The following is a 26,323-nucleotide window of genomic DNA, read 5'->3' as shown; positions in this document are numbered from 1 at the left end:
CTAAGCACACCTTTGTTTTAGATGTTAACACATACTGCTTACCAGAAGATTTATTTATAGACAATTGAAGCAAAGGGAAGCCTAAGATGATATACTCATGTGACCTCTTCCTGATTCAATTACATGACTGTGATATCTGTATTTTGGGACCAAAATATTCATGCAGTGTGCACTTCTGTGTGGAATTCCTAATGAATTTTATCATATTGCAGCTGATATGTATAAGCTTTTCTAATTACAGAAGTGAAAAATATAACTTGAATCTTTTATGAACCTTTTTTGGGTCATAAGCTGACTCTGATATTAAACCTTGCTTTAGGTTTTACTTGGGTGCATCCTCTAGTAAACAATATTTCTAGTATTAATTTATGGAGCAAGTATGTTAGTATTTACTGAAAAATTTTATCTTCACTGTTATAAGTGGATAGTGTGGGAAAAAGAAGTGGTCTCAAGAGATATACAGAAGATTCATATCTTTTTGGCAGAATGGCAGAATGTAACTCCTCTGAGACAAGATTGGTAGTTCTGTAAACAGGAAACCTTTGTTTTGCTGGCATGTATGTAAGAAAAAAAACCAATAAAAATGGTTTAATGACTGGAAATGTCATTTGAGTCTTTTTTTAAAAAAAGTAATAATTACATTTTTCTTGATAAATTACCTTTCTTAGCAGTTTACAGTTTTCTTTAATTTTTTTCCCACTATTATAATTGTGATGTATTTTTTGATGAGCAGGCACAGGTTTTTTTTTATTCTACTGCCTGACAATACGATAAAAACTCTTAAACATGGAAATACTGAATAGAATATGGCAATGTGAGTACCTGTTACACAGCCTTTTAAGTTGAACAGAAGTATAAAGTTACTATAAGAGCATTTGAATTAGGACAAATATTATGTCCAAACATAAGTTTGAAAATAATTATTTAAATTCCAGAACTTTCTAAATGTTCACACAGCTTCAACATGGATTATATGCATTGTGTATTGCCTCTTTGTTCTGTTTGTTTCTAATTTTATGAAGAAGCACAGGATTAAAGTTTGTATTACTCAAATTCACTTAAAAAGAGGGATTTGAGTTGTTGAAGAACTGGGTGACTTGTCATTGTTTTGATCTGAAGAAGAAAAGAAAATAAAAGAATACACAACACAACTATCCTGGAGGACAAAATACACTTTCTTTCCCTATGTACATTCTTAGTTTATGTCCAAAGAGGTGGTCCACAAGCTGTCCTCCCTTTCAAAGTTCACAGACTGAGGCTGATTGTGCCTGCTTCTTCACATAAGCATGTCTGTAGCGTACCTTTCCCCATGTGCTTGGTAAGGCAAAGCTGCTTCTGACAGCTACCCACTATGCAGTGAGTCTCGGGATTCCACAGACACCTGTAGGAATGTTTGGGGGCTGCTGATGGGTGTGGAGTCACCAGTAAAGTCCTGCTAGGTTGCATACGGGTAAGTATATAAGCCTGGTAGTGTGCAGTTAATTTTTGTTTTGTTTCTTCGTTTCTACTTGGCTTGGGTTTGGGTCTTTTTGGGACTTAAAAGTGTTTTTTGAAGTTTTACTTGGTTTCCTGTTTCTTTTTTCTCATGACTAGTCAAAGAAAGAAAGAAGTTGCTTTTTATCTTGACAAAGATTAGGCAAAATGAAAAGTCCATGTCATACACTAGTTTTGTAACTGTAATAAAAATTATTTTTCAAGTGAGAATATCTTCCAAGAAAAACAAAATCCAAAATATTCAAAACTTCAATTAGTCAAATCTATACTGCCTACTATACGCGAGTGTCAGTCATCATGCAACAATGAATAATTATTTTCTTTATTAAGAATGGAATTCCCTTATCAAGTAAATTAAGTAAATTAAGTAAATTAAGGTTAATACAGTGGAGCTCTTGGAAATTTACCCCAATGAATTCTTTTGTTGAGGGCTATACCTCAGTTACTTGGCAGAAGAAAAGTGATATGACCATGAGGCAAGACTTCTGATGTAGTTATGTACTTTGATCTGATTCTGATGTCTGCATGGACATGTGATACACAACTGTTCTTAATTGCAAGAAAATTACTCTATTTTTGCAGTACAGGAACCTAAGCAAACTGAATTGTTCTAGCTAGATGGCAAATGAATACATTAAGCTATTTTTCTGGATCATAGCCTCAAACCCAAAACAACCCAAGTAAGATTTAATCAAAGAAGCTTTTAATTTTTATGAACTTAATTAGGAAGTCTAAATAGTTAAGACTGTGTTGCCTTGGTAAATAATAAATTCATCAGCCAGAATTTTTCCACATCCTTCATCTGAAATAGCAGAGCAGTAGCAGAAATAATAAGCCATACCAGAACCAGAACCATACCAGTTTTCTGTGTCAGTTTTATGAAATTAATTTTTCACAACGTGAAAGGGAGAAAAAATACAAATTTGCCAAATGTTGCGGTAACAATAACTGAAGCAATAAATCCCAATAACAGAGTATGAGTTTATAGGTTTGAAAAGTTCTTCCACATTCCAAATGTGGAAGTAGTGGAATCCTTTAAAATGGTGTTTTATCAAGCTTCTGCTTTAGAATTAGTGTTATAATTGACTATATCTACTAAGAAGTAGGAAACTAGGTAAATTATGTTTTTATGTTTTTACTTGTTTTTAATGGATCATTTAAATGGATTTGTACAACAGAAACACATAGTTAACTCACTTTATTTTTATACTAGTATTTACGAACTCTTGGTACACTTCATCAGCTTAATTTGAGTCACCTTTCTTCAATTACCTTCTTTAATGCAGGAAACCAAGGAATGGGTGTGAAAAATGTTTCATATACATCATCAGCCTTATACCATGTGTACAACTTGACTACTGCACAGAGATTTATCACTCTACCAAAAAACCCCAACAAATAGATCAAGTGAAAAAGCACTTTGACTACTTAGTTAATTCTATATTTTCACTGTTGTCTGGTGATTTAGACTTGCTTCCCACAAAACACTGTCTCAAAATTCAGTGGCCTAACCTACAGCTTTTATTAAAGCTGCTGTATTACCCATGATGTAGGTGGATATTGACTATGTGATCTTCATTTTTTGTAAAAACTGGACATAAACTGGCTGTGAAAACTTTTCCATGGTTTTACAGAAGAATGTACTTTTAAACAATTCTGTATCACTTTGCATTTAAGTTAGTCATTGCTATGAAAGTTCCTACCTGAATGTTTATTGCAGCTGAGTAAATTATAGCCAAAATATGTAATTTTTTTGAGAAAACTCCTTCTTCGTGTAGTATAATAACAATTATCTCGATTAATTATCTAGAACTGATTAATTTTCAATGTCATGCTAATTTTACTGTATCAGTTTATTTTCAGCATTGAATATTATCGAGATTAGGTAGATGTTGACTCAGTAGGTAATAAACTAAATCTAGGGTATCATTTTCCAGCAACATTTGCATGTATATGTTTAGTGTATTCATGGTTCTGTGCTTGATAATATAAAATGTATTGAAGTGTGTCTATATTTGGATACAAACCCTATACAGATTTATGTGTACTATATGAATCACTACAACTCTAAATTATGGAATATATATATGCAACATAAATAAAGAATGAGTTTCACTAACTGTTGGAATTTCCTTATTCTCAAATCCTGCACCGAAAAACTAGTGAACTGTGCAGGAGCAAGGTCATGTCAGCAGTACATTAATACACCCTGATCACTGAATTCCTTTGCAGCAAGTCAAATAATTGAGTAATAAAAATCAATTTTGCTTATGTTTTGACTTGTTATTTTGTGACAGAAAGCTCAGTTTAAGTTCACCGTTACTTGTATTATGAAACCTGAGGATGAAGACAGCCTGAACAGCAAGACAAAATAGTGTTTGGTTATGAACTACTGGACTGTGGTTCTTTAAAAATTAATTTTTAAAGTTATATAGTATACTGCTTAATTCTGTATTGCTGAAGGCTAGGAATAAAAGTTTTCTGTTAAAAAAAAATTAATGTATTCACAAAAGACATTATTTTGTGTAGAGTCAATTTCTATTTTCATAACTTTCTCATTCTGAAAATTAGAACATATTGAATTTGTAACTGTTTTAGAAATACCTTTGCTTCTCAGTGTTCATTGACATTACTATATAGTCAAATTTGCAATACAGCTTCAGCTCTAGCCAAAGCAAGTAGAAAATTACTTTAGCAGTACACGAAGTCATGTGGTTACCTACTTTCAAAAAAAACCCAAATCCCCCAACCCAAATATATTTTAGCAATTTTAGCAATTTCAACATATTTTAATGTATAAACCTTCTTAGATTTGGGATGGAGTTACTTTGTGTATGTCCTTTTGCTAAAGGGCTGAGAGATGAATCTTAACCAGATAAGAGATTTCTGGACAGAAGAGGAGAACTTCCACTTCCTCTTAATTCAGAATAAAAAAGTTAAGAATTGCTCTGCATCTGTATTTGTGAATAGATAGAATGATGGTAGTGTCTCATGGCTAACTTGATGATGCCATTGGTGGAAACCAGTCATGAGAATGTGTGTACTTTTTGAGGAAGAGGAGCAAAAGCAGTTTCTTGTGCAAGTGCCCATGTGTAGTGCCCATTGTTTATGGGTGTCCTTTCCTGCCTGTGATTCTGTGCACTCTAAGCCTTTTTTAAATGTTTTATTAAAAACCAACCAACCAAAACAAACAAACAAGCAAACAAACCAAACAAGAAAACCCCCAGAAAAATCCCCCAGAAAAACCCCACATCCCACACCCCAAAAATAAATGGACTAGAACATGGAAATTTCAGAGCTGCTAGATGAGAAAAATTGCATTTTAAACACTTACTGAATCAAAACCATTTAAATTTGTTGAATTCAGGGTTCACAAACTAGGTCCTGAAAACAAGGTACTGCTGAGACATTTTCTGCACTTTCATGATAGCATAGCAGCTCCATAAAACTCATTTCCATTAGCATCTTCAGGCCAGAAAATCAATTACAGACCTCAGCCAGAATGATGTTTTTCAGTGAGAATACGTTAATACTGAATCATCTTAACAGGGAATAATTGTCTCATTTTCAGATTGTATAGAATTTGCTAATTCTTTATGCTCAGTCATGAATGAGTACTTTTCAAAACTTTGCTGCAAAACATTCTGAAATACCATATAATATAATATTCTTGCCACTTTTAAAAAGCTATTTTTTTATCCTACATAGCAAATACCCAGCTTGTTAAGTGTTGTAGCACAAAGGCTATTTAGGGGACTAACATAAAACATCAGTGTTGAATGTTGCATACATCTCTTAAGACATTCTGTGCTTGTATTTTGGGATTACTGCACTTAATGATTGATAAAGTTTTTCTGATGCCAGTGTAAATTCTAAGTGCTTATTTTTCCTAATTCTAGAATATTAAAATATTAATTTCACTATATTAGGAACTCTTGCCCTTTTATGTATGCGGATTTAAAAGGAAAATAGTTCATGTACTTGATTAATTCTCATTTTAAGGAAGTTTTGTGTATGTTCATAGAATCATACAGCAGTTTGGGTTGGAAGAGATGTTTAACATCATCCAGTTCCACTTCAGTGCCATGGGTGGGGAGACCTCCCACTAGTCCAGATTAATCAGAGCCCCATCCAACCTCGCCTTGAGGACATCCAGGGTTGGGGCATCCACAATTTCTCTGGGCAATCTGTGCCAGTGTATATCTAATGTAAACCTACATTCTTTCAGTTTAAAGCTGTTACCCCTTGTCCTATAAAAGATAGGACATGCCCTTGTGAAAAGTCTGAAGGCATATTTTTATGAATTATAATAGTGGCTATATATATATACACACACCTTTGTGGAATGATGAATACTTTAATGAAGTAGGGAAAATAAATGCAATTTGAATTGTTTAGAAGTAATTCAATGTAATGATAAGTGCATGCTAAATTTCAAATCTCAGATTCTAAATTCTGGCATTTATAAATTAATGTTTTAGTATTTTACTACTTTTAGTTCTAAAATATGTATGTTCAAATATTGATAGAGGAACCAGATGATGAAAAATGTTTTAAACATCTTTATTATTTTCTTACATATGTTCTAATTTTTCCCCACCAAATAGATATGATTCTGATGTAAATTTTTAAAAATCCATTAAGAGAGGCATGTAGTGGGTACTTAATTGTACTGGTAATATTTTGTAACTTATTACACTAAAGATTATAAAGCAAAAAAAAATTATTAATGAACTTGAAAGCTAAAAATTTCAGAGAGCATTTTATAGAAATGGAAGCAGAAGCAACAGGAGGACAGATATTTCTTTAGCATTAATTTATTGTGTCTAACTGCTACATTTTAGAATTGTTTGCAAAAATGTCTTGAATTATTTTTCTGTAGTGTTGGACCACTATTGACTGTCATGCAAAACTAGATAAAAAAATACTTTCTACAGCTGCTGATTAGTCTGAAATGTAATAGTTGCCTATGTCAGTAAGCAGTACTAAAGGGTCGCCTAAAAAAGTGCTGTAACTTGCACACACCTGTGAAATCACCCAAGCGAAAAACACGCTTCTGATTTCCCTCTTTAAAGGGCGTGTCACTTAATTCCTTTGGTGAAAATGACTTTGCCTCTCCCAGCTTTTATTTCAAGTGCCCAAAGCCATGGTAGTGTCATAGTATTGCAGTTGCATAAGGGGAGTGTAAATAGCAGTGCTGCTTTTAGAATATAATTGTTCAAGTGATCTCAGAGCTCAGCACAGGCGGCTGTTGTGTATCTGCTTTGATAATAATAATTGACACCAGTATAACTTCGTAGCTGGAGGGGACAGTGACATATCATATCACTCCTGTTTTATCAGCTTCCACCCCCTTAAAAACTTGTCAGCCAGTGTCTTTTCGTGAACTGTTACATGCCTGTATAAAAATAAGTGCTTCTACATGCTACTCTTTCCACTGGTGTTTTTGTTAGTGGACAAGTTTTGGAAAATAAAATTATTTTTAATTCTGTATATAGCTTTGACAAGGCTCAAACACTAAAAATAATCTCTTTTGGCTCACTTATATCAGCATTAGTGTCACATATTAAGAGGTGAAAAAGGGCTTGGCACCTTATATGCTTGGCATTATATTATGCAACAATTTGTAAAAGTGCTTTTCCAGAGTGTTCTTATTATTGGGATATGTCTTTTGAGGATCAAGTTCTTAGTACTTATTTGAACTTTCTCTTGAAAAAGGCCTCTTCGATCTTTGGTTGTACACAGAGATTTCTATATTACATGAAAACTTAAAAGTTAGGATTCTGCATTCTGAGAAATAGTGTTAATTGTTTACTGTGCTACCATATAGCTCTGCTCTTCATGAAATCAGAGTAAAGGTTTCTTACTGTGAGTATTATAATAGTGTGCTTACAGTTGGTTTCATATCACTAAAGAAACACTTGTAGAAGCCTTGGAGACAGTGTGCAGTCTGTCACTTTGAAAAAGTCTTCAGTGTAAATCTATATGGAAATATTTATATGTTTATCACTCTATTATAGGTATACATCAAAAGAATCTCTGCATATGCACATTACGTGATTTAGAGTATAGATTTAGAGTATAATGCCTTAATTTTCAACAGATGTTACAGGATTTCCTAACATTATACTGTGCATATGAATTCCAAGTAATTTTTTTCTTGTTCTTTGTACTGTGACAGGATGATGAAGTAGTACTTCAGTGTGTTGCCAGTATTCACAAAGAACAAAGGAAGTTTTGCTTGGCAGCTGAGGGACTTGGGAATCGCCTGTGCTTTTTGGAGCCAACATCAGAAGCTAAAGTAAGAAGATGATACTCTCAAATGGTGTAACCGATCAGTGAATGAATGTTAACCTACTTATTCACTAGCACACTGAATTATGGTTTCTTAAATGTGATGCTAGAGGGATCTTATATATGCTTTTCTTCCTGGCTGCATCTTAGAATTGTTCACAAAAATTTTCTAGAGACTCCAAATAAATTTTGAGGTACACCTGTGGATAGTCAAAAGCTGCTATTCTTTAACTGAAAAAATTCCTGTAATTGAAATACTTCCTATTTCCAAGATAAAGTCTCCAGAGTGCTATTATGATTTAAGTTCACTAAGTCCCTGTCTTTCTATTAGTGCTGTAGGTTCAAATATATTGATACACCGGACTGATAATTTTAGAAGAATTGTTCACCTCTTTGTTACTGGTGTTAAGTGTTGCTCCTGACTTCATTAGCAATCTGGAAGCTAAATGTATAGGAACAAGAATGATTAAGTGAAAGAAAATTTTAAAAGTTTAAAAACGGCAAATTGAAAAAAGAAGCTATAGATTTGTGAAGAAAAAAACCCAAAAAACCCTGAGTAATAAGCAGAGTTTGAAAAGACAAAGGAGAGATGAAACTAAGCCTCTACTAGAGCAGAATGTTAAACCAAGCAGAGAAGGACCTCCTTGCTCTCTTTTTTTCTCTCTGCAGCTTTTTCCTAAATTGTTTTTATTTCTTCAGGTTTCACCACCTTAAAAAGCAACATTATCCAGAATTTCATTTTTTCTTGTTGCTCTGATTTAAAAAATCCACTGTAAAGCTTATCCACAGCCATGATCTTTGTCATGAAACACAGAATGCGGAGTTGTTAAGGTTGAGAAGAATCTGTGAAGGTCATCCAGTCCAAACTCTCTACTTAGAATAGCTTCAGACAGAACAGATTGCTTTGGACACTCGGATCAGAGTTTGAGTATCTCCAAGGGTGGACACCTCTCTGGGCTACCTGTTCTACTGTTTACCATGCTCACAGTAAAACTAGGGGGGTTATGTCATGTTTAAACAGTATTTCCTGTATTTCACTTTGTATCAATTTCCCTTGTCCTTTCTCTGGGTTCTACTGTGTAGTCTCTGGAACTGCCTTTGTGCTTTTCTGCCATGTATTTATGTACATTGATAGTTTTCCTTGAGACTTTTTTCTCTTGGACATATATTTCTTTGGACATATCAGTGCCAAGAAATTGGAAAAAAATAAAAGTCTGCTGTGAAGTTTCATATTTCAAAAGCAGCAGATATATTGATTCAAAAATTAAGGTTTCCTAAAAGAGTTCATGTTATTATGTCATAAGATTCTGAATCTTAGCTATTTAGTTACTATATTAAATGTCTTCTATCAACCTCATACATAAGATCATATACCTTCTCTTCTGTTTTGTCAGCGACATTATAGAGCAAATACAATATCCACAGTGTCATTCTAAAAGACAGGTAAGCAATAATATGTAGGGGAAAATTTTTGCATTTGGACCTGAAGAAGTTTCGTTTGACTGTGAGGAATGCAGCTCAAGGAAAGTAAAATTGCTGTATTGTCAATTTAGGAAGAATGGATTTATATTGTTTTCATGCTGGAGAATAGCATGTACCTCAAAAACAAATGAGTATGCATTAAGTAGAGATTCAAAAATTACAATAAATGTGTTCAAACACACTTTTCATCCTTTTTAATCTGTTCTTCTGATCTGTTCTTGCACTGTTTAATTTGTTTTTACAGTATGTCCCTCCAGACCTTTGCGTCTGTAATTTTGTCCTTGAACAGTCACTATCTGTCAGAGCCCTTCAAGAAATGCTGGCCAGCACAGGGGATAATGCTAGTGAAGGGGTAAGTAAATTGACCTCAGAAAACATGAAATCAGAATATAGATTGTCCTCAGTTATTTCGTAGTTCAGGATTTTCTAGAAGGCTTCTTATGTCATAGTATTCTTGGGACATTATTGCTCGCCTTCTGTAACCACACTAATTTCTCTTTGGCAGTGAGGAGCTGGTACAACTGTCTTTTGAATATTTGTGATCCACAAATCCAGAAACATTATCAATTTGATGCTTTGACCCTAATTCTCCAATCTCAGCTGAATCAAGCTGAATTGAACTTTTATTCTCTTACAAACAGAGCATGATAAAACTCTAGGGCTTTACTTACTTTACCACCTAATGGCTTATTCTGCGCTTCAGATCTTTAATTGGCACATATTACTGCACAGAAGGGAAAGATGGAGTTCTATCACCCCAATCTTGCACTTCAACCTTTGCATACATGGTTTTCAGACTTCATTAATACTGATATTTTGTTTTCCACTGCACAAAAAAAGGGTGTTTTTTTTTATTTTATTTTTGCAATTACATTGCCTTGTATAAAACAAATCTTGATGAAAATAAAAGCATAGGCTTAGGAAATCAAAAGATTGATTTAAACATTTATAGGATTACTAAGAAATTACATAATTTTTAATATTTCCAAAATATTCACTGCAAACTGCAGATGAAAGATTTAATCTGAGGTTAATAGTGATATATGCATACTTTATTTGTGATTGGAAGTAGAGGACATATAATCTCTTCGATAAAAAAGATCACACTCTTGCCTAAGGAGAAGTGGACAAAAAAAGAGAATGTAATCTGTTGTGTTTGTCCTGCATTTATTTTCATGTTAGGTACAATCCATTGGGGAAACTGAAATAGAAACACAGCAGTTCATACTAATAGCAAGGCTGAAATAAAAAAAAAGATTAAAGAAAAAGATTTGCTTTTCATATTAAATTTAGTTTGGAACAGAGTTCTGCTGCTAGTTTCAGATTTTTTCTAGAGGAAGACTGTAGCTTACTCAGTTTGGAGGTTTTGTTGTTTTGATTTGGTTGTGTTTTCTTCTTTTGTTTTTTTTTTTAATTAGCCTCAAACTTACAAGTAGTTCATTAAAAAACTTTCAGTAATAAAATGGCAGGAAGTTTTTCATTGCTTGTTCTCAGTATTCATGTATTTGTTGAAAACTGAATAAGTGTAATTTTCTTTTGACATGTTTGTAATTATAATTGAATTTGCTGTTAAGGTTTTCCGTTTAAAAAAATAAAAAAAAATTTAATATATAAAAGAGGTATTATATTCACCTCTACATCGTTTTGCAGTTTTCTTCACCAAGCAGTGACAAGTTCCTGCAGGATTAAAACCATTTTTTATGAATGATGTATTTTGAAGAATCTTGGTGGTAGTTTAACTTACGTATTGTTCACAGTGTGTAAAACAATTTGCCTACACATGTATATCTATTATTTGAGCTCTTAGAATATCCTTTAATTATCTTTGTCCCTTCCAAATGAATCCAAGGATGAGAACTGACCTTAAATGCCATCCAAAAGGAACTCGAACGATGCATGTTAAATCCTCTAAAGGAAGCAAATGGAAAATCCAGCTTTGCCTCTCCCTGATCTTGTCATAGTTTTACATATTCAAAATTAGTAACTTAGTTAGTTAGTTAGCTAGCTAGTTAGTTAGTTAGTTAATTAGTTAGTTAGTTAGTTAATTATTTGGTTGAAGCTATGGATGCAGTTACTTTAATGAATCTGAAACATGCTAAAGATTATTATTAGCAAGTAGATATTCTTAGTATACACTAAAACTACTCTGGGCAGTAGGTATGTTATCTTCTCTTTCAGATTTCAGTTTCTGTATGTATAAATGTATTTATGTTGTTGTTATTTTTTTAATGCCTGCATGAAGTTTATAAGAAAGGTAAGTAGCATCTTAGCTTAAAACATGCTTTTGCAAATGCCATGTTTTACTAAATCATAATAAAAATTAGGTAATAATAAAAGTCTTTGTCAAAGAACATTTTTTCCTTTGGCAGATATTTGGCTATTGCTGTAGCTACTTCATTATTATGATTTTTCCACCCCAGTGTGTACATTTCATAATTTGTTGGAATATTTGCACTTATTCCTTGAACTGCCATAGCTCTTCATGTTGTTGCATAGTTCTGACCATGGTGCACTCAGAGCAGTGGAGTTCTGACCTTCTCCATCCTGTTCTGCAGGCAGCCCAAGGGGGTGGCCACCGGACCCTGCTGTACGGCCATGCCATACTACTTCGACATTCGTTCAGTGAAATGGTAAGAGAGGGAGCACCTGCACAGAATGAGTACCACTGAATCATAAACATCTTTTCAACAAAATAAAAATAAAAAGTAAAAAAAAAAAATTTGGAATAATGTTCTTTCCAAGCTATCTTCTGCACTAGATGAAAAAGAAGTTAATAACTTGCAGTGTCTCTATACAACAGAATTGCTTAAATTCAGATTCTTTTTCTAACTCAGAATTGCAGCAGAAAAGCTCCTTTGGCCATGGATAATTTCTGTGTCCTTAAGGAATCCATTTTAATGATACTTCTAATAGCAAGTATTTCTTACAGAAAATTAATTTGTTGTGATATATGTTATTTTCTTCCCTATCATATTTTATGAGGTAAGGTCTTCCATTTGACATCCCATAGTTCCCAGGGATTATGCCCACAAAGATGCTGTCTTCAGGCTGTATAAATTTCATCATACTGTATTCTACAACTGAAAAATTTCAGCTGTTTTGAATCTTTGACCAACTAGGGCCCATGTAAATACACCTAATACAAGGCTGAAGAAATGAGAAGTCAGGAAAACACTTTATTCCCTTTTTCCTGTACTAGGAAACACTACATTAATGTTTAAACTATGTTGCTTTTGTTTATGAACCTCGAAAACTGTAGTTGCCTTGATATACCAGAGTTGCAAGTATTATTATTGCTTTTTGGTATGTGTTTTAATGTTTTCATGAATCAAACTTATTATGATAGGGCTGTAGCTAGATGTTTGCCTGTTCCTATCTGATGAGCTGTATAAAACTTCAGAAGGTAGATGCTAAATTGCACAGCTGAAGTGGAAATGTGCTGCAGTGGAAAAGGATTTTAATATTTAGAGTTCAGGAAGAGCTTCTGTATGAATAACAACATCATCTTTAACTAATTTTAAAAAAATTAAGTATGATACTTAGATGAGGTAATGTGAATGTATTCATTTGGCATATGTGTTAATGGATACTGTTGGGTTTTTGTTTTCAATAACTTCACTATTTTCCAGTATTTGACGTGTTTAACATCATCAAGATCCCAGACAGATAAACTTGCATTTGATGTGGGACTACGAGAAAATGCAGCAGGTATGGCAAGTTATTTTTGAAGGAGAATGAGTCACCCATTTCTGGTTTTAGAAGAGGCATTGAGTTTAATGTAACTGTAAGCTTAGGAATGGGATCCTTATATGTTCTTTGGAAATAAGATGACTGAAACAAATGACTGTTAGTACTAATGAATTTCAGCACATGAAATGACTTTGTGTAAGAATGTGAGAGTCTTACAATTAAACTGACTTAACTGCACTAAAATACATGATAACAGTCAGAGTAAAAAATTTGTGTTGAATAAAATACATTTGATGCTTTTGTTTGTTTTTATTTTTGTTTTTGTTTTTGGTTTTTTTTTTGGTTTGACATTTAAAGTACAGAAAAGCCATATACTGGTGCATTCACAATATATATTGTAACCAAGTAACAAAAGAAGTTTGCAACTTGTGCAGGAAACCAGAAGAAAATATGTGGGGAACACATTGCTAAAAGAGCTGGATTGAAATATACACATAATATGGATGAACCAATAATGGGACAAAGTGGAAGAGATACAACACAAACATGACATTAGGAGAAATATTTAAAATCTAGTTAATGTATTTGTGGGAGTACTGCCATTACCATTACTGCTGACAGAAGTACAGTAAAAAAAATTTTTGCTTCCATGAAAACATATATAAATTATGAATTTCCATTGGGAGCTATACTAAATAAATTTAAAGGTGACTTAGCCAAAAAGAGCCACAAACAGAAACACAAACATGTTCCTGTTTACATACTGCTCATGGTTTCTGAAAGTGATGAGTGCTCCTCAGAAAGTAGCAGGCGACTGTAATAATCAGCCCCAGACATGTATCTTGAAGGGAAAATCCAAGTATCTGTATACACACTTCATTAATGTCAAGCTCAAATAAAGAAATACCGATTATGTTAATATAAACCTGGGCTTTCTATTGTTTTTTTCATTATTTTGAAAATAAATTAAAATCAAATAGACTAATTGATGATGGAGATGCACTGGCAGTGCAGGTGTTAAAATCTTTGTAAATCATAATCTTTGAATCTATTCAGATGACTCTACAAAATTTTGTCTTTTGAATGAGTGAAGTTTGTCCTTCATTTGTTTATAGCCATACAGAAGATGGCTTTAGACAGATATTACAGCTTGTTACTAGGCTTTGATTGTTGCCTTAGATGGAGAACCCCTTCTTTAGCTATGTTGAGAAAAGGAATGTATGTGATAAAAGGAATATGTGTATTTAATCTCTACTAAAATAGTTTCAGTGAAATCTGTTTTTTACAATTTTATAGCCTTTTTATAGAACTATTGCACACATATCTGCTTCTCTCTATGAGGTTCTATAATATGAGGTTCTGTCTGTAGTTCTTTAATTGGTATTTGCTTAACTGTACATACACAAGAAAACCTTTGTACACATAGGTAGGATTCAGAAAAGCTTAGTTATGTTTCTGCACAGAGAACTTTGGTAACTACAGCATGCCTGGAAAGCTCATAAACTGAGTGCCATAATATCACTACCCCTTCCCTACTCCCTCACCTATGAAACTGTGCTAATGAATCACTTTCTGCTGCAGGAAATATTCTTCATGTAGCAGAGGGAAAAATCACTGGCTATTAAAAATTATTCCCTCGGAAAGTTTAGCATTTTACACTTGTATGGATGTAGCTTCTATTTATTGTCTTCACTATAACTAGTTTCATAACCTTCTTATTTTATTTTAAGGAGGTTTTAGATGAAATATCTTAATCAAACAAATTTTTGTACTTTGATTCTACCAAATTTGTAAGTTTTATTCAACTAGTTTCTTCAAGATCTTTTCTTTCACACTCTGAAGAGTGTGAAATTGTGAGATTAATTAGGTAATCTTCCCAGAATGTCTGTGTGTGACTGGCTCTGTGCGTGTGTGTGTGTGTGTGTGTGTGTACAGAGTAACCTGGAATCTTATGTTTAGTGTGTAGGAAATGTTCTATGGTTGTCACCCTTAGGATTGGCTATTTTGTAATTACATGGTCTGTAGTGCTATTGGAACTGCTTCCAAGTTTGTTAGGCTATGTGATACAGAAGATTATGAATTAAACATGACCATTAAATAAAAGAAGAGACAAAAGGTGATAAATAAGATCAAGGCAGCTGTCAGCAATTTCCTGGCAAGGAGAGCCTCCAAGGGAGAGAAGTTCTGAGCAGTGTTTTGTAAACACTCCCTTTAAAAGTACTTGCAAAGGGAAATATCAAATAAAAAGCTTATTTGACAAAAAGTTTCAAGCAAAAAGAAAATCACCAAAAATGGTTGAAAAGAGAGACAGTGCGGTTTTTAAGGTGAATGGCTTATAAGACAAATTTTTCTAATGCTAATTCAATGCTGTATAAAGATATCCTTAAGCTTTTTGGGAGTTGTCTTTTTTTTAGAACCTTGATTAGTGCTTCTGTTCTTTAGGTGAGGCGTGCTGGTGGACAATACACCCTGCTTCTAAGCAAAGGTCAGAAGGAGAAAAAGTTCGAATAGGTGATGACCTTATCCTGGTCAGTGTGTCCTCTGAAAGATACCTGGTAAGTTGGTTTCTTTAGATAATGGTCAAGTGGTGGGAAAATACAAAGTTCTGCAGGGATATTGGGAGATTGGTTGGGATTCATATGAATTATTTTTTTCTAATCTAGGTAGCAATGTCTGGTTGTAATGCACTTTTATATTTAAGCACTGATGGGGTGGTGTGTGTGTGTGAGTCCCTCCAGAACAAGACTGCTTCCATAACTTTTTGCCAAATTTTAGAAGAATACTAATTTTAGGTGAAATTAGTGTATTTACTTTATGATACATTCTCTTCTGTTGATAAATTAATATACTAAATATTTTAAGTGCATAATTTTCATTGTTTCCTGTTACCATTGTCTTATTTCAGCATCTCTCCGTGTCAAATGGAAATATTCAGGTGGATGCCTCCTTTATGCAGACACTATGGAATGTGCATCCTATATGCTCAGGAAGCAATATTACAGAAGGTTGGCCATTTTACTTATTTAGACATGAAATATAAATTAGGTTAATTAGTATGCTTTTGATAAAGAGGGAAAATTTAAAAAAAAAATCCCCTCAGAATATAAACCAAAAATGTAATGAAAATAAAGAAAAGGAGCTTAGGAGAGAAGAATACTTGAAGGAAAAACATGGAAATACAGATACATCAGCTGGATTTACTGAAGAAAAGCTAAATGAGTGCTGTAACTTTAGAATAACAAAGCTTTAAAAGCTTCTTGAGAAATAAAATCTTAGTTTAATTTGGGAAGTAGGAGCTGAAGAATAACTAAAGCCAGAAAACTTAGCTTTTTAATTGTGATTTTCCTAAATAGTATTCTCCCACTACAGATAAAACAGAAGAGAGATAAAGGTACAGGCAAAATGGAAAGCAGTTTTCCCAAAGTTCCTATTTCTGTCTTTTAGTTCTGCTTTTTACGGACATTTCCTCAACATCCTTTCTGGATGTCACAGCCATGCATCCTTATTGTCTTCTCTTACTCAGCCTAAATCCTAAAACACAGGGTGAGGATTTCTTTCTGGAAATTTTATGGCACTTCATGGTCATGTTTGAGAAGTATCACCTTATTCTGAGAAATGTCATGTTCTGTACTGAAAGTCTGATCCAGTCAGTATCTCTCCTGGTTGCATTGCCATAGTTTGTCATTAACACTGTTGTAGCAAGCATTGTACTTAACTTTTGCTCTATTTAAAGTATCAACACTCGACATTCACAAAGGACTTAAATGTCTTTAAGTTAGGATAATTTTGTATGGCTTGTCTGTAAAACTTATTATTTATGATATGCTAATATCCAGTAACATAGAACAAACTGGAGCTTTAAAGGGAACTGAGAGAGATATAGCACTTCCCTGTGGTCAGCTATAGTAAGTCTTGATGTAAGATGACTACCCTAATGTTAGACCTAATTTAGTAGTCTTATTTGAACAATGGTTGAGTTTTTCTAACCTCAAGTGGTTTAAATCAGCATCCCACAGTGTTTCTGTGCACTGGCCCATAAGAAACCTGTCTCAGAGTGTTAGGTTTTCATTTTAAAATCATATGGGATATGGATTTTGTTTGTAATACTTTTTGATTGCTTTGGCATGCTGGAGCTGGATATTTAAAAATGGCTGTCTGGGGGCCTGCCTGCCCTTATGGTCATAAATAGAATCAGGATCAACCCTGGAAAAGTCTGTGTTTTTTCAGGCTTCACAGGTGAAACAAAAAGAAGCAAAGAAACCATCCTACAGCAAAGTTTAAAACTTGTAACATATGAAAACCATAATAAGCTATGCAGAGAGATCATGGAAGACCAGTGATATATTTTAGATTTCTGTACCTGAAGAGATACGGCAGCTAAACTTCCTAAGAGCTTACACAATCAGAGTCATTGAGGTTGGAAAGGATCTGGTCCAATTCAGTGTCCAAGCCGATCCACCTAGAACATGTTGTCTAGGAATATATCTAGACAGTTTTAGACTCTCTCCAGGGAGGGAAACCCCACAACATGCCTGGGCAACCTGTGCCTGTGCTCAGGAACATTCCCTGATGTTCAAACAGACCCTGCCATGTTTCAGTGTGGGCCTGTTGCCTCTGGTCCCATCACTGGGCATAACTGAAGTGGCTTTGATCCCATAGTCCCCCAGAGTCTGGCCTCTCCCTCTCCCTCTCCCTCTCCCTCTCCCCCTCCCTCTCCCTCTCCCTCTCCCTCTCCCTCTCCCTCTCCCTCTCCCTCTCCCTCTCCCTTTCCCTCTCCCTCTCCCTCTCCCTTTCCCTCTTTGTCTCAGCCTTTCCTCATGTGTGACATGAACCAATTTCTTAATCTTAGCGGCCCTTTGCTGTATTTGGAACCCATATACTATGTGGCCCAGATTTATTTGCATAATCCAAAATACTGTAATTAAAAACAAAGAAAAAGTTAGGGTGGAGTAAGAAGAGATTTTCTGTGTGTCAATGTCGTGGTTTTAAAGCAGTAACTAAAAAAATTACTTATTTCTTGCTGTGAGATATGGATTAGAACAAGAGCAAAATAGGCTTAAAACTTAAAAGGAATAAAGAAAGTTTATTAACAAAACTACAAGAATAAAAACGCCAGAATAAACTTCCAGAAAACTCTTTTATCCCCCACTACCTGACCATTCCTTTGTACACGTGACAACGTAGAGACAAAAAACTTTAGAACTTTGGTGGTTAAAACAGTCTCAATTTCTGCTAGAGTCTTCTCATCAGCCTTTGTAGAGAAACAGAAGTCTTCTTCTGATAATCTATGGAGTTTTTCACAAGAAAATTATTTCTGTTATAGTTTTCTATTTCCCTGATGCCAGTTGCCCGGAAATCCTGTCATCAGAGTTCACGCCTCCCATTTCACATCACTCTGAGGTGTGTATGGGCCATGAGTCTAGGGATGGCATTTTAAGAATGAGTTATTCAAAGGCAAAAGTCCTCTTCATCTGTCTCTGTGAGCTTCTCTGGAAACAGTTTTCTCATTGCCCCCAAGGCTTCAAATCTTCGCTTCACTCTGTTCTAGCACCTCACTGTATCACAATTACTCTCTTTTGCTCAAAATCCACACTTTGAACACTCCATTCCTCCCAATATACTCTGTCATGAATTAAAGGAGTCTTTTTAAACCACTATTGTCCATCTCCATAGCTTAACAGAAAGATATTTCAGCTTATAAAGCATCTCCTTATTCTCTCTTCCCCATCTAAAACTTAACTTTTTTCTCACTGTTTTTGGTGGTTTTATGATGTCTTCTTCATGTTGATTGTCTCTTTCTTTCCCTGTCTCTCTGGGAAAAAGGAGTAATCTGTATGTTTTATCCAGGTAGTAAAAGAATTAAAGCTTTAGAAAAGCTGCAAGAGTTCATGGTGTCAGGTTTCAGTCCAGCAGCAGAAACTGAAAACTAAACCAAGCTGGCCGGCTCTGCTTCTCCCCACCCTCCCCCCGCGGCCTTGTCTGGCCTGGAGAGGGGGGAGGAGGCTGAGACAGACCCTTGTTACTTTTTCAGAAGCCGGAAACCAAAGAGGACAAGAGAGCTTTGACTGTACATCTTAAGGGGGTGTTCACAAGTTGACTTCACTTTTTAATGGTCAAAACTGCTGTCAATTCTTAGAAATGACTGATAATTGGTCAGGAGAAAAGACTCTCATCAGCCACCAGCAGCTTCAACTTCCTTAGCTCCCAAAACCACCTTAAAGGTAAAGCCACCCCATGACAGTCAATCAACTTTTTCTCAGCTACTTAGGCTTTGGTTTTATATACATTCTCAGAATGGTTTATGTGAGAGATGATCGGATGTCAAAAGACAGACTAGCTCAAGTGGAATGAAGAGAGAGAGAGTGGGATTTCCTGAGTATAAAACTGGATTAGGAATTAGACAATGCTGTTTTTATGTTATTTGTAAAACCATCAATAAAGCCTAAATAATAGAAAGGTACATTTTTTCCCATGAGTTCATTGTTTTGACTTTTAGATTAATTGGCAAGACAGTAATTGTCAGTTAAAGTTTTCCTCATTTACAATTTATGTGAAATCAGCTGGACAGTATGAAAGTTTCCTTCTACACTTCTTCCTTTATGTGTTCTTTTAAAAGGCAGTAACTTCACTCACAAGGTCAGAATGGTTTGGACTAGGATCTGATGAGTCATTCTCCTACATCTTGTCTTTTCTTTTTTAATGTGAGGCAGAGTGCCTGGTTTTGACCTGTACTCTTTGTGTTAAATGGGTTGGAAAGTTAGCTTCCATTAAACTTACTCTTCAGAAGTGCGAAGTGCTCTTCTGTCCTCTGTCTCCTGCTGCTGCTGTGCACCTTTGATTTTGGCACAAATGACAAATGTCAGAAGAAACCAATGAAATCATGAAACTATTTTGTATTTAGATCATTTAAACTGTATTAAGGGGGAGGAAACTATGGCATCATCTATTTGATTTGGCTTTTACCTAAAGCATTCACTTTTCAAAACAATAATTGTTTTTGTTGTTTTAAAGAAGTTTTTCATTTCCTTCTCTGTCTCAGAATCCTAATTTGAGTTTTAAAAGTTAGCTTTTGTTTTATCTTCTTTTCAGAAGAAAAATTTTTAAAAAATAAAGGTACTAAAAATAGTATATTGACACATAAAATTTGTTCCTGTTTAGTTTCAGTTATGAGTGAAAATTTGGAAAACAGATCTTATCTGGGTCTTGAATTTATTAAACTTTTATGAGGGTTTTATTTTCAGTCAATGTTTTAGCTAATGAGTAAATGAGCTTCTTTTTCAGGCTATCTTCTTGGTGGGCATGTAGTACGTTTTTTCCATGGCCATGATGAGTGCTTGACAATTCCATCTACAGATCAGAATGATTCACAGCACAAGTAAGTGATGGTGTATTTTTTTGTATTTCCTTCTTTCAAAGAGGAAACAGGATGTCAATTGAACGTGAAGTTAGGTAGATTTAACACTCTTTACAGCAGTACTTAGTTATGTAGTGACATTGTGCAAGAGGTTGAGGCCTCTAAGCAGAAAATCAGTCATGAGTTCTTTCATTGTTGAAATTCAAGTTGTTGATTTTCACTGAGATTTCATCCTGTTATGTTGCTTGTCTCTAGTTCGTACTACTATAAGTAGAGGTAAGAAAGTGTTAGCATGTGAAAAAAAATCTCTAAAAAATCTCCGGAAGTCTGGCCTCTACAATGACTTTCTTATTTTATATATTTTGCATTTTTTTTGCAAATTTTTAGCTTTCTCAAATTTGATTAACATATTAAGAAAATTGCATCATATTACCTACACTAAACCACTTTTGTATTAAACTTTTATCTACAATTGTCATCTATTATGTTGATTTATTATTTGAATTTTTCTGTATTTTTAAAATTTTTTGTTAATCAGAAGCAAAGCAAGCTAATAATTTTGCTACACGAACATGCTAGCTTTAAAAATCATATTCAATAAAAAAGACCTTTCTACCTATTGTGGCAAGTAAGTTATGCTTTGAGTAATTTGATACCACAAGTATCAAATTCAATTCAGTTATGTCACGTAAACTTGTTAGCTCTAAATTTCCCATGTTTACATTTCTGTGGACTAAAAATATCTCCAAGTCCTAAAGAGAAGTGAAAACCAGCAAAATTCACGAAGTGAATTGAACATTTTCAAATAGTGTGTGGTAGTGACAGATGACTTGAAGTTATCCTGTCCTTTGGATCTATGAGCTGAGTGACAGACGTAAGGCCAAGTTTGTACTATGTCATAGTTGTAGGAGTCATGTTTCCATTACCAAAATAAAATGAAAATACAAAAATCCCAATTGTAATAAGAATGGGAGAGAGAGATGTAGAAAATGGTTGTGTTTGTTTCCACCTCTTTATTTAATCAGTTCTATGCATTTCATTAGAAATGTTAAATAAGTTGTTAGACAAGAGTGAAGATTTCTCTTTCCATAAAACAAAAATCTCATCTTTGGACATTTCTGTAAAGAATGCTCTTTAACAATTCACAAAGAGATTATTCTCTGACAAGAATCCTAAGGTCTTTTTTTACAGGCCAAATAGAAGTATTTAGGGTGGATATATTGAACGTCATCTAGCTTGGCAAGAAAAAAAAGATGGATAGATGGAATCAAGTAGATGAAAAAAATGTTATGTGGATCCTGTTGTGAAAGAGCAGCAATTCTTCTTTACATGCAGCTTTGTTACTGAAAGCAGGTCATAATTCTAGTCCAGCACTGCATATAGAAAAAGCTGGAAAAATATCTGAAATTCTTAAAAGTATAGGAGGTGAACAGAGACTATGACTATATCAGGTGAACTGAGCTATGTCTGTGATACTGAACAATACCTACGATAGTCCTTAAGAGATAGAATGGTTGAGTTGGACCAAGGAGAAATGAAGGAGGTCAGAGAGAATGGAAATGAATACTTAGTTTTGAGCTTAGCTAGGATTTAGAGTCTGCCAAAAGTAAAATCGTTAAGGCCAGCAGACCCAGAGACATTGGATGAAAATGGAGAGCTCCAGATAGTTATTGTGCATTCAGTACATTCAGGGAATCATGTAACAGCCCAGGTTGGAAATGACCTTGAAAGATCAAATTCATAGTCTGGTAATTAGGATGAGTTGAAAGCTAGGGATTTTTTTTTTGTTTATTTTCATTCTAGAGTACCAATACATTTTCATGCAGGATAAGATGTGTAGGAATATTACTACCTTTACTATGAGGAATATTTATTCTTCTGGTGAACTAACATTACGAAATATTTGATATCACGTGTGCCCTTAAATGTGACTCCTAAGTAAAGTAGAGGTGTAAGTACAAGTCCATTATCTTATGAATCTGCTGGGTGCAAATGATTAGCCATGCTCCAGTATCTGATTCTTTATGACTCTTCCAGGATTTTGTTGGTGTTGCTCAAGGAAGAAACCTTTAAGTATTCTCAATAGAAGAAAAGGTGTAGAAATACTTGCTCAGATATGAAAAACAAAACTTTTATTTTAAAAGTTGATTTTCAGGTCCCATAACTGCACAACATTACTATACAGCTTTTTAAATTTTTGTCTGTTAGCTGTCAAAAATAGGAAAAGAATTTGACAATCTGGAAAGCCAGTTAAAATTCTGCATTTCAAACTGCTACTTTAATTCAGCTATAGAACAGCTAGATTGTGACATCTTTATGCATGCATTTGCTGTATTCAGTCAAGTTTGCCAGAGTAGGAAGGCAGATTTAAAATTCCCTTGCTGCACATTTTTTTCAGACACTTAAGTACAATAGAAGGTCCAGCTTCTGTGCATGCTAGGGTGGATTAATCCTTCTCAGAGGAATTACATGTAAGAAAGTATTTCATTTTTTGGTAGGTATTCAGCCCTTTCCTATTACCCATTGTATTTCCTATACTCATTATAAATGAGAAAGTTTATGCAAATTCTGGTGATTAGGTGACAAGACATCAATGATAATTAAGACATTAAAAACTTCCTGTGAACAGGGCTAATCCACCATAATTTTTCTATGTATTTGATTATTGAATAGAGTATTAGTTTCTACACTAGAACACATTACTAACCCTCAGCCAGTAGCTAAAGAAAACTATATTACAGTAAGGGCTTAATCCTTTCCCTTCCTGATTTTTATTTCTCTGAATGCGTTATCTGTTTTGTGAGGATTATAGTACAGAATTTTTGTTGTCACCACATTTGTTTGCCTTTTAATAAGCATCATAGAAATAATTTAAGGAATGAAGTCTCTGATGTCATGTTCTTGTTGTTTTCATGTGAAAATGTATATCTTTATTTTAAAATATGCTATGTATTTAAAACTATTGGTAATGTAGATCAGTATCTTGGGAACTGTCAGAATTACATATTTTTATGTCTGACCGAATTACAGGACATTCCCAGCCACTTTCAAAGCTAAGCATTTTATCAACTCCTGAGAGAGTCTGCCTTAATGGAAATAATCTCATTTACCTGAGACATTTGGATTTTTTATCATAGTCTCACTGATGAGTAGGAATTTTCTGTCCATTCAATGACATTTGTTTACTGGGAGAAAAGTAGTGAGTCATGTACAGTTTCCAGAGAAGTAAGTTATAAATACTATGTAAGCACAAATAAACACAAGATGGTCTTCCTATTCTTTTCTGTAGGAAAGTATTTTATGAAACTGGAGGAGCTGGAATTCGAGCAAGGTCACTGTGGAGAGTAGAACCCCTTCGAATAAGGTACTGATCTTTTAAAAAGTCTTTTGGTTAGCAACTTCTGTTATATTAATAGATATTTGATTGTTAAAGACCCTTAAGGCAGAATATTTATTTGCTATGCTTTATGATACGTGTTAGTAGGCTCTTTGTCGATAATAAAAAGCAACGTACTGTGATAGAATAGATTTCTTTCTATCTCCCATATTAAAAGCAGCTTTGCTATGAGATATGTGTACTTAAAGCATTGCTTCTTTACAAAAGTAAAATGAATTCCTAATTTTTCTTGGAGTATTATAAGCTTTAGTAGAAATAAGAGCAGTTATACCTCTTCTGTGTTTCTTTGTATTTTGGGTTTTTTAAAATTATCTCCTTACCATATGGTTATCTGTCTGTTATTTCCATGCAAGTGAAATTTCAATATATATCATAAGACTATATATGGCCTTTGGTGGCCACCTGAACTGTGTTTGTTTTACCTTTGGTGTGTTTGTGATTGTAAGAGAAATGCCCTCATAACTAACACAGATGTAGGATAATTCCGTGGGATGCTGAGGCCCCACTTAGGCTTAATTTGTTTGTTTAGTCAGTCAACCAAAATATAATAGTTAATTTACACATTTAGGATTTTTTTTATGGACACCATATGTAAGACCCTGATAAGACAGAGAGAGGGTATAGAAACAAGAAGCCATACTCCTTTCCAGGGTTTCCTCTGCAAATGAATTAACAGTTTTCATCTGATTTAATGCAAGTATTGAAATCAGAACCAAAAAAGGAATATATATATAGCATATTCTATTTCTGAACATCCTTTAAAACCTAAAGAAAAAATTCTAGTTTTACTTACTTAAACTATTTTTTGATGTCTCATGTTTAGCTGGAGTGGAAGTAACATCAGATGGGGGCAGCCTTTTCGTCTTCGACATATTACAACAGGAAAGTACTTGGCTCTGAATGAGGATGAAGGAGTAGTAATATTAGACAGAGAAAAGTCAGACACAGCATCTACAGCCTTTTGTTTTAGAGCATCAAAGGTAAATAAAGACTATGTAAATCTGTTCCAAATGTGAAGCACTCAAATCTAATCTGAATTGTTTCAACAACTGTAAAAATTGCTTGTAATTTCTAAATTGAAGCTAAGGCTAGGCACTGTGCACTTAAATTCAAATGTAAACAACCTGTGTCAAGAATAACAAAGGTTTCATGGAGGAAAAATAAGAGCAATTAATAAACTTTAGAATAAATGAAACTGTTACCAGTTTTAAAAAACAAGATTAAAAGCAAATACAGTGCAAGATATGGTGGTTTAATATGAATACTTTATTAATTATAGACTTATTTTAGTTGGACAGAATCTCATTAGTGTTACACATTCCATCTCTATCTGTCATAATTGAATTCAATTGAACTCAGTTCAGTTGCTATTCTTTATGCAGTGTGCTGATAAGAACAGAACTCAATCAAATTTTTCCTAAATGTAAGGCAAATGTAGTTAGTGATTTCTAAACCATATGTTTTCAAATTATGCTCTTTAGGGAGCTGCTAATTGCATGTTATTAGCTTTTTCATTGTTTCCAGCTGAGAAAAACATGACAAGGGAGAGACAATGAAGAATGATTATGGAGGTAGGCAAAACTAATAACTTCTTTTCCTCAGGAACTGAAAGGTTTTATAGTCAAAGATCAAAAGTTTTTACATTCTTTCATGATTTTACTTATAAATAGTTGCTATAGGTGTTAAAGAGGAGTTTTTTATTAACCAAAAAAAGCTAGATTTTCCAAATAATTCTTAGTGCTCATTAAGAAAAAAAAAATCTCAAAGTGAAAAAGAATTTTTAAAATCAGCTATACACTAGATAAAATCTAACAGTAAGAGTCTTGAAAAATGCTACTTTTGTTAGTATAATAAATCAAATACTTCTTTTTAGGATGTTGAAAATAACAATGTTTATTAGTATGATTGCATATGATATTTCATTAATTTTTTATTTTAGCCAAACGAAATAATTGAAAAACCATCAGGAAATTTTCTTAGATTGCTAAGATTTACTTACCCCATAGTTTTTCATCCTTTATTCAGTGCAAAGGCAATGTACTATAGATTGTACATTTGATGTTGTGCTGGGGCATTTATTACAGCTGTAATTTTTTCCCATTATTGGCAAATCATTGGTAAGAATGGTGAGTATCGCAGGAGTGCTACAGTTACTGGTTAGACATTGAGTTAAAATTCCTTTGATGTACTCACTGCCTAATTTGACACCAGCTGTCCTGCTGTTTTTCAATATTTTAATCTGTGCATATAAATGTATTAATTTTGAGTATATAAATTTAGTGGTTATGTGTGCACATACCACATTAAATAATGAGTAAAAATTACTTATTATCCTACTCTTTTTGTTCTGGTGTGCCTGAAAGGCACACTAGTGAAATATAGTGCTGTGCCCAAAATGACTAAGGTGAGGTACAGTAGTAATTAATTATGCAAAAATCATTCATGCCTGCTGTGTTTATACATAATATGGTTGTTAATGTGTACATTTTTATATTAAATCCAAGCTCGGTGTCTTGTCATCCATTCCTATTAGTGCTGTCCTGTAAAGAACAGAATGTTTTTACCTCATGATAGGTTATGAATTCTGTGCCAAGAATAAGGATTGTTATTTA

The 26,323-nt window shown here is 34.0% G+C and overlaps 1 protein-coding gene across 7 annotated transcripts in view; it reads left to right on the top strand.

The window, feature by feature from the left end:
- The window catches only part of RYR3 (ryanodine receptor 3), a 200,892-nt gene that overhangs the window by 39,668 nt on the left and 134,901 nt on the right, over nucleotides 1-26,323 (top strand). For all 7 annotated transcript variants that reach the window (XM_088057565.1, XM_014249772.2, XM_088057564.1 and 4 more), the window contains exons 2-10: nucleotides 7,676-7,795; nucleotides 9,515-9,622; nucleotides 11,826-11,900; nucleotides 12,900-12,978; nucleotides 15,403-15,515; nucleotides 15,866-15,965; nucleotides 20,242-20,335; nucleotides 23,604-23,678; nucleotides 24,535-24,691. In XM_088057565.1, coding sequence (XP_087913691.1) covers nucleotides 7,676-7,795; nucleotides 9,515-9,622; nucleotides 11,826-11,900; nucleotides 12,900-12,978; nucleotides 15,403-15,515; nucleotides 15,866-15,965; nucleotides 20,242-20,335; nucleotides 23,604-23,678; nucleotides 24,535-24,691 — 921 coding nt within the window. The remainder of the gene's footprint in view (nucleotides 1-7,675; nucleotides 7,796-9,514; nucleotides 9,623-11,825; nucleotides 11,901-12,899; nucleotides 12,979-15,402; nucleotides 15,516-15,865; nucleotides 15,966-20,241; nucleotides 20,336-23,603; nucleotides 23,679-24,534; nucleotides 24,692-26,323) is intronic.

Source organism: Pseudopodoces humilis, chromosome 7 (genome assembly GCF_049639895.1).
Source record: "Pseudopodoces humilis isolate 2021_Gansu_Grassland_sample_001 chromosome 7, ASM4963989v1, whole genome shotgun sequence".
Taxonomy (NCBI): Eukaryota; Metazoa; Chordata; class Aves; order Passeriformes; family Paridae; genus Pseudopodoces; species Pseudopodoces humilis.
Note: the sequence above shows the minus strand (reverse complement) of the source record. Positions and strands in the feature narration are given on the sequence as shown.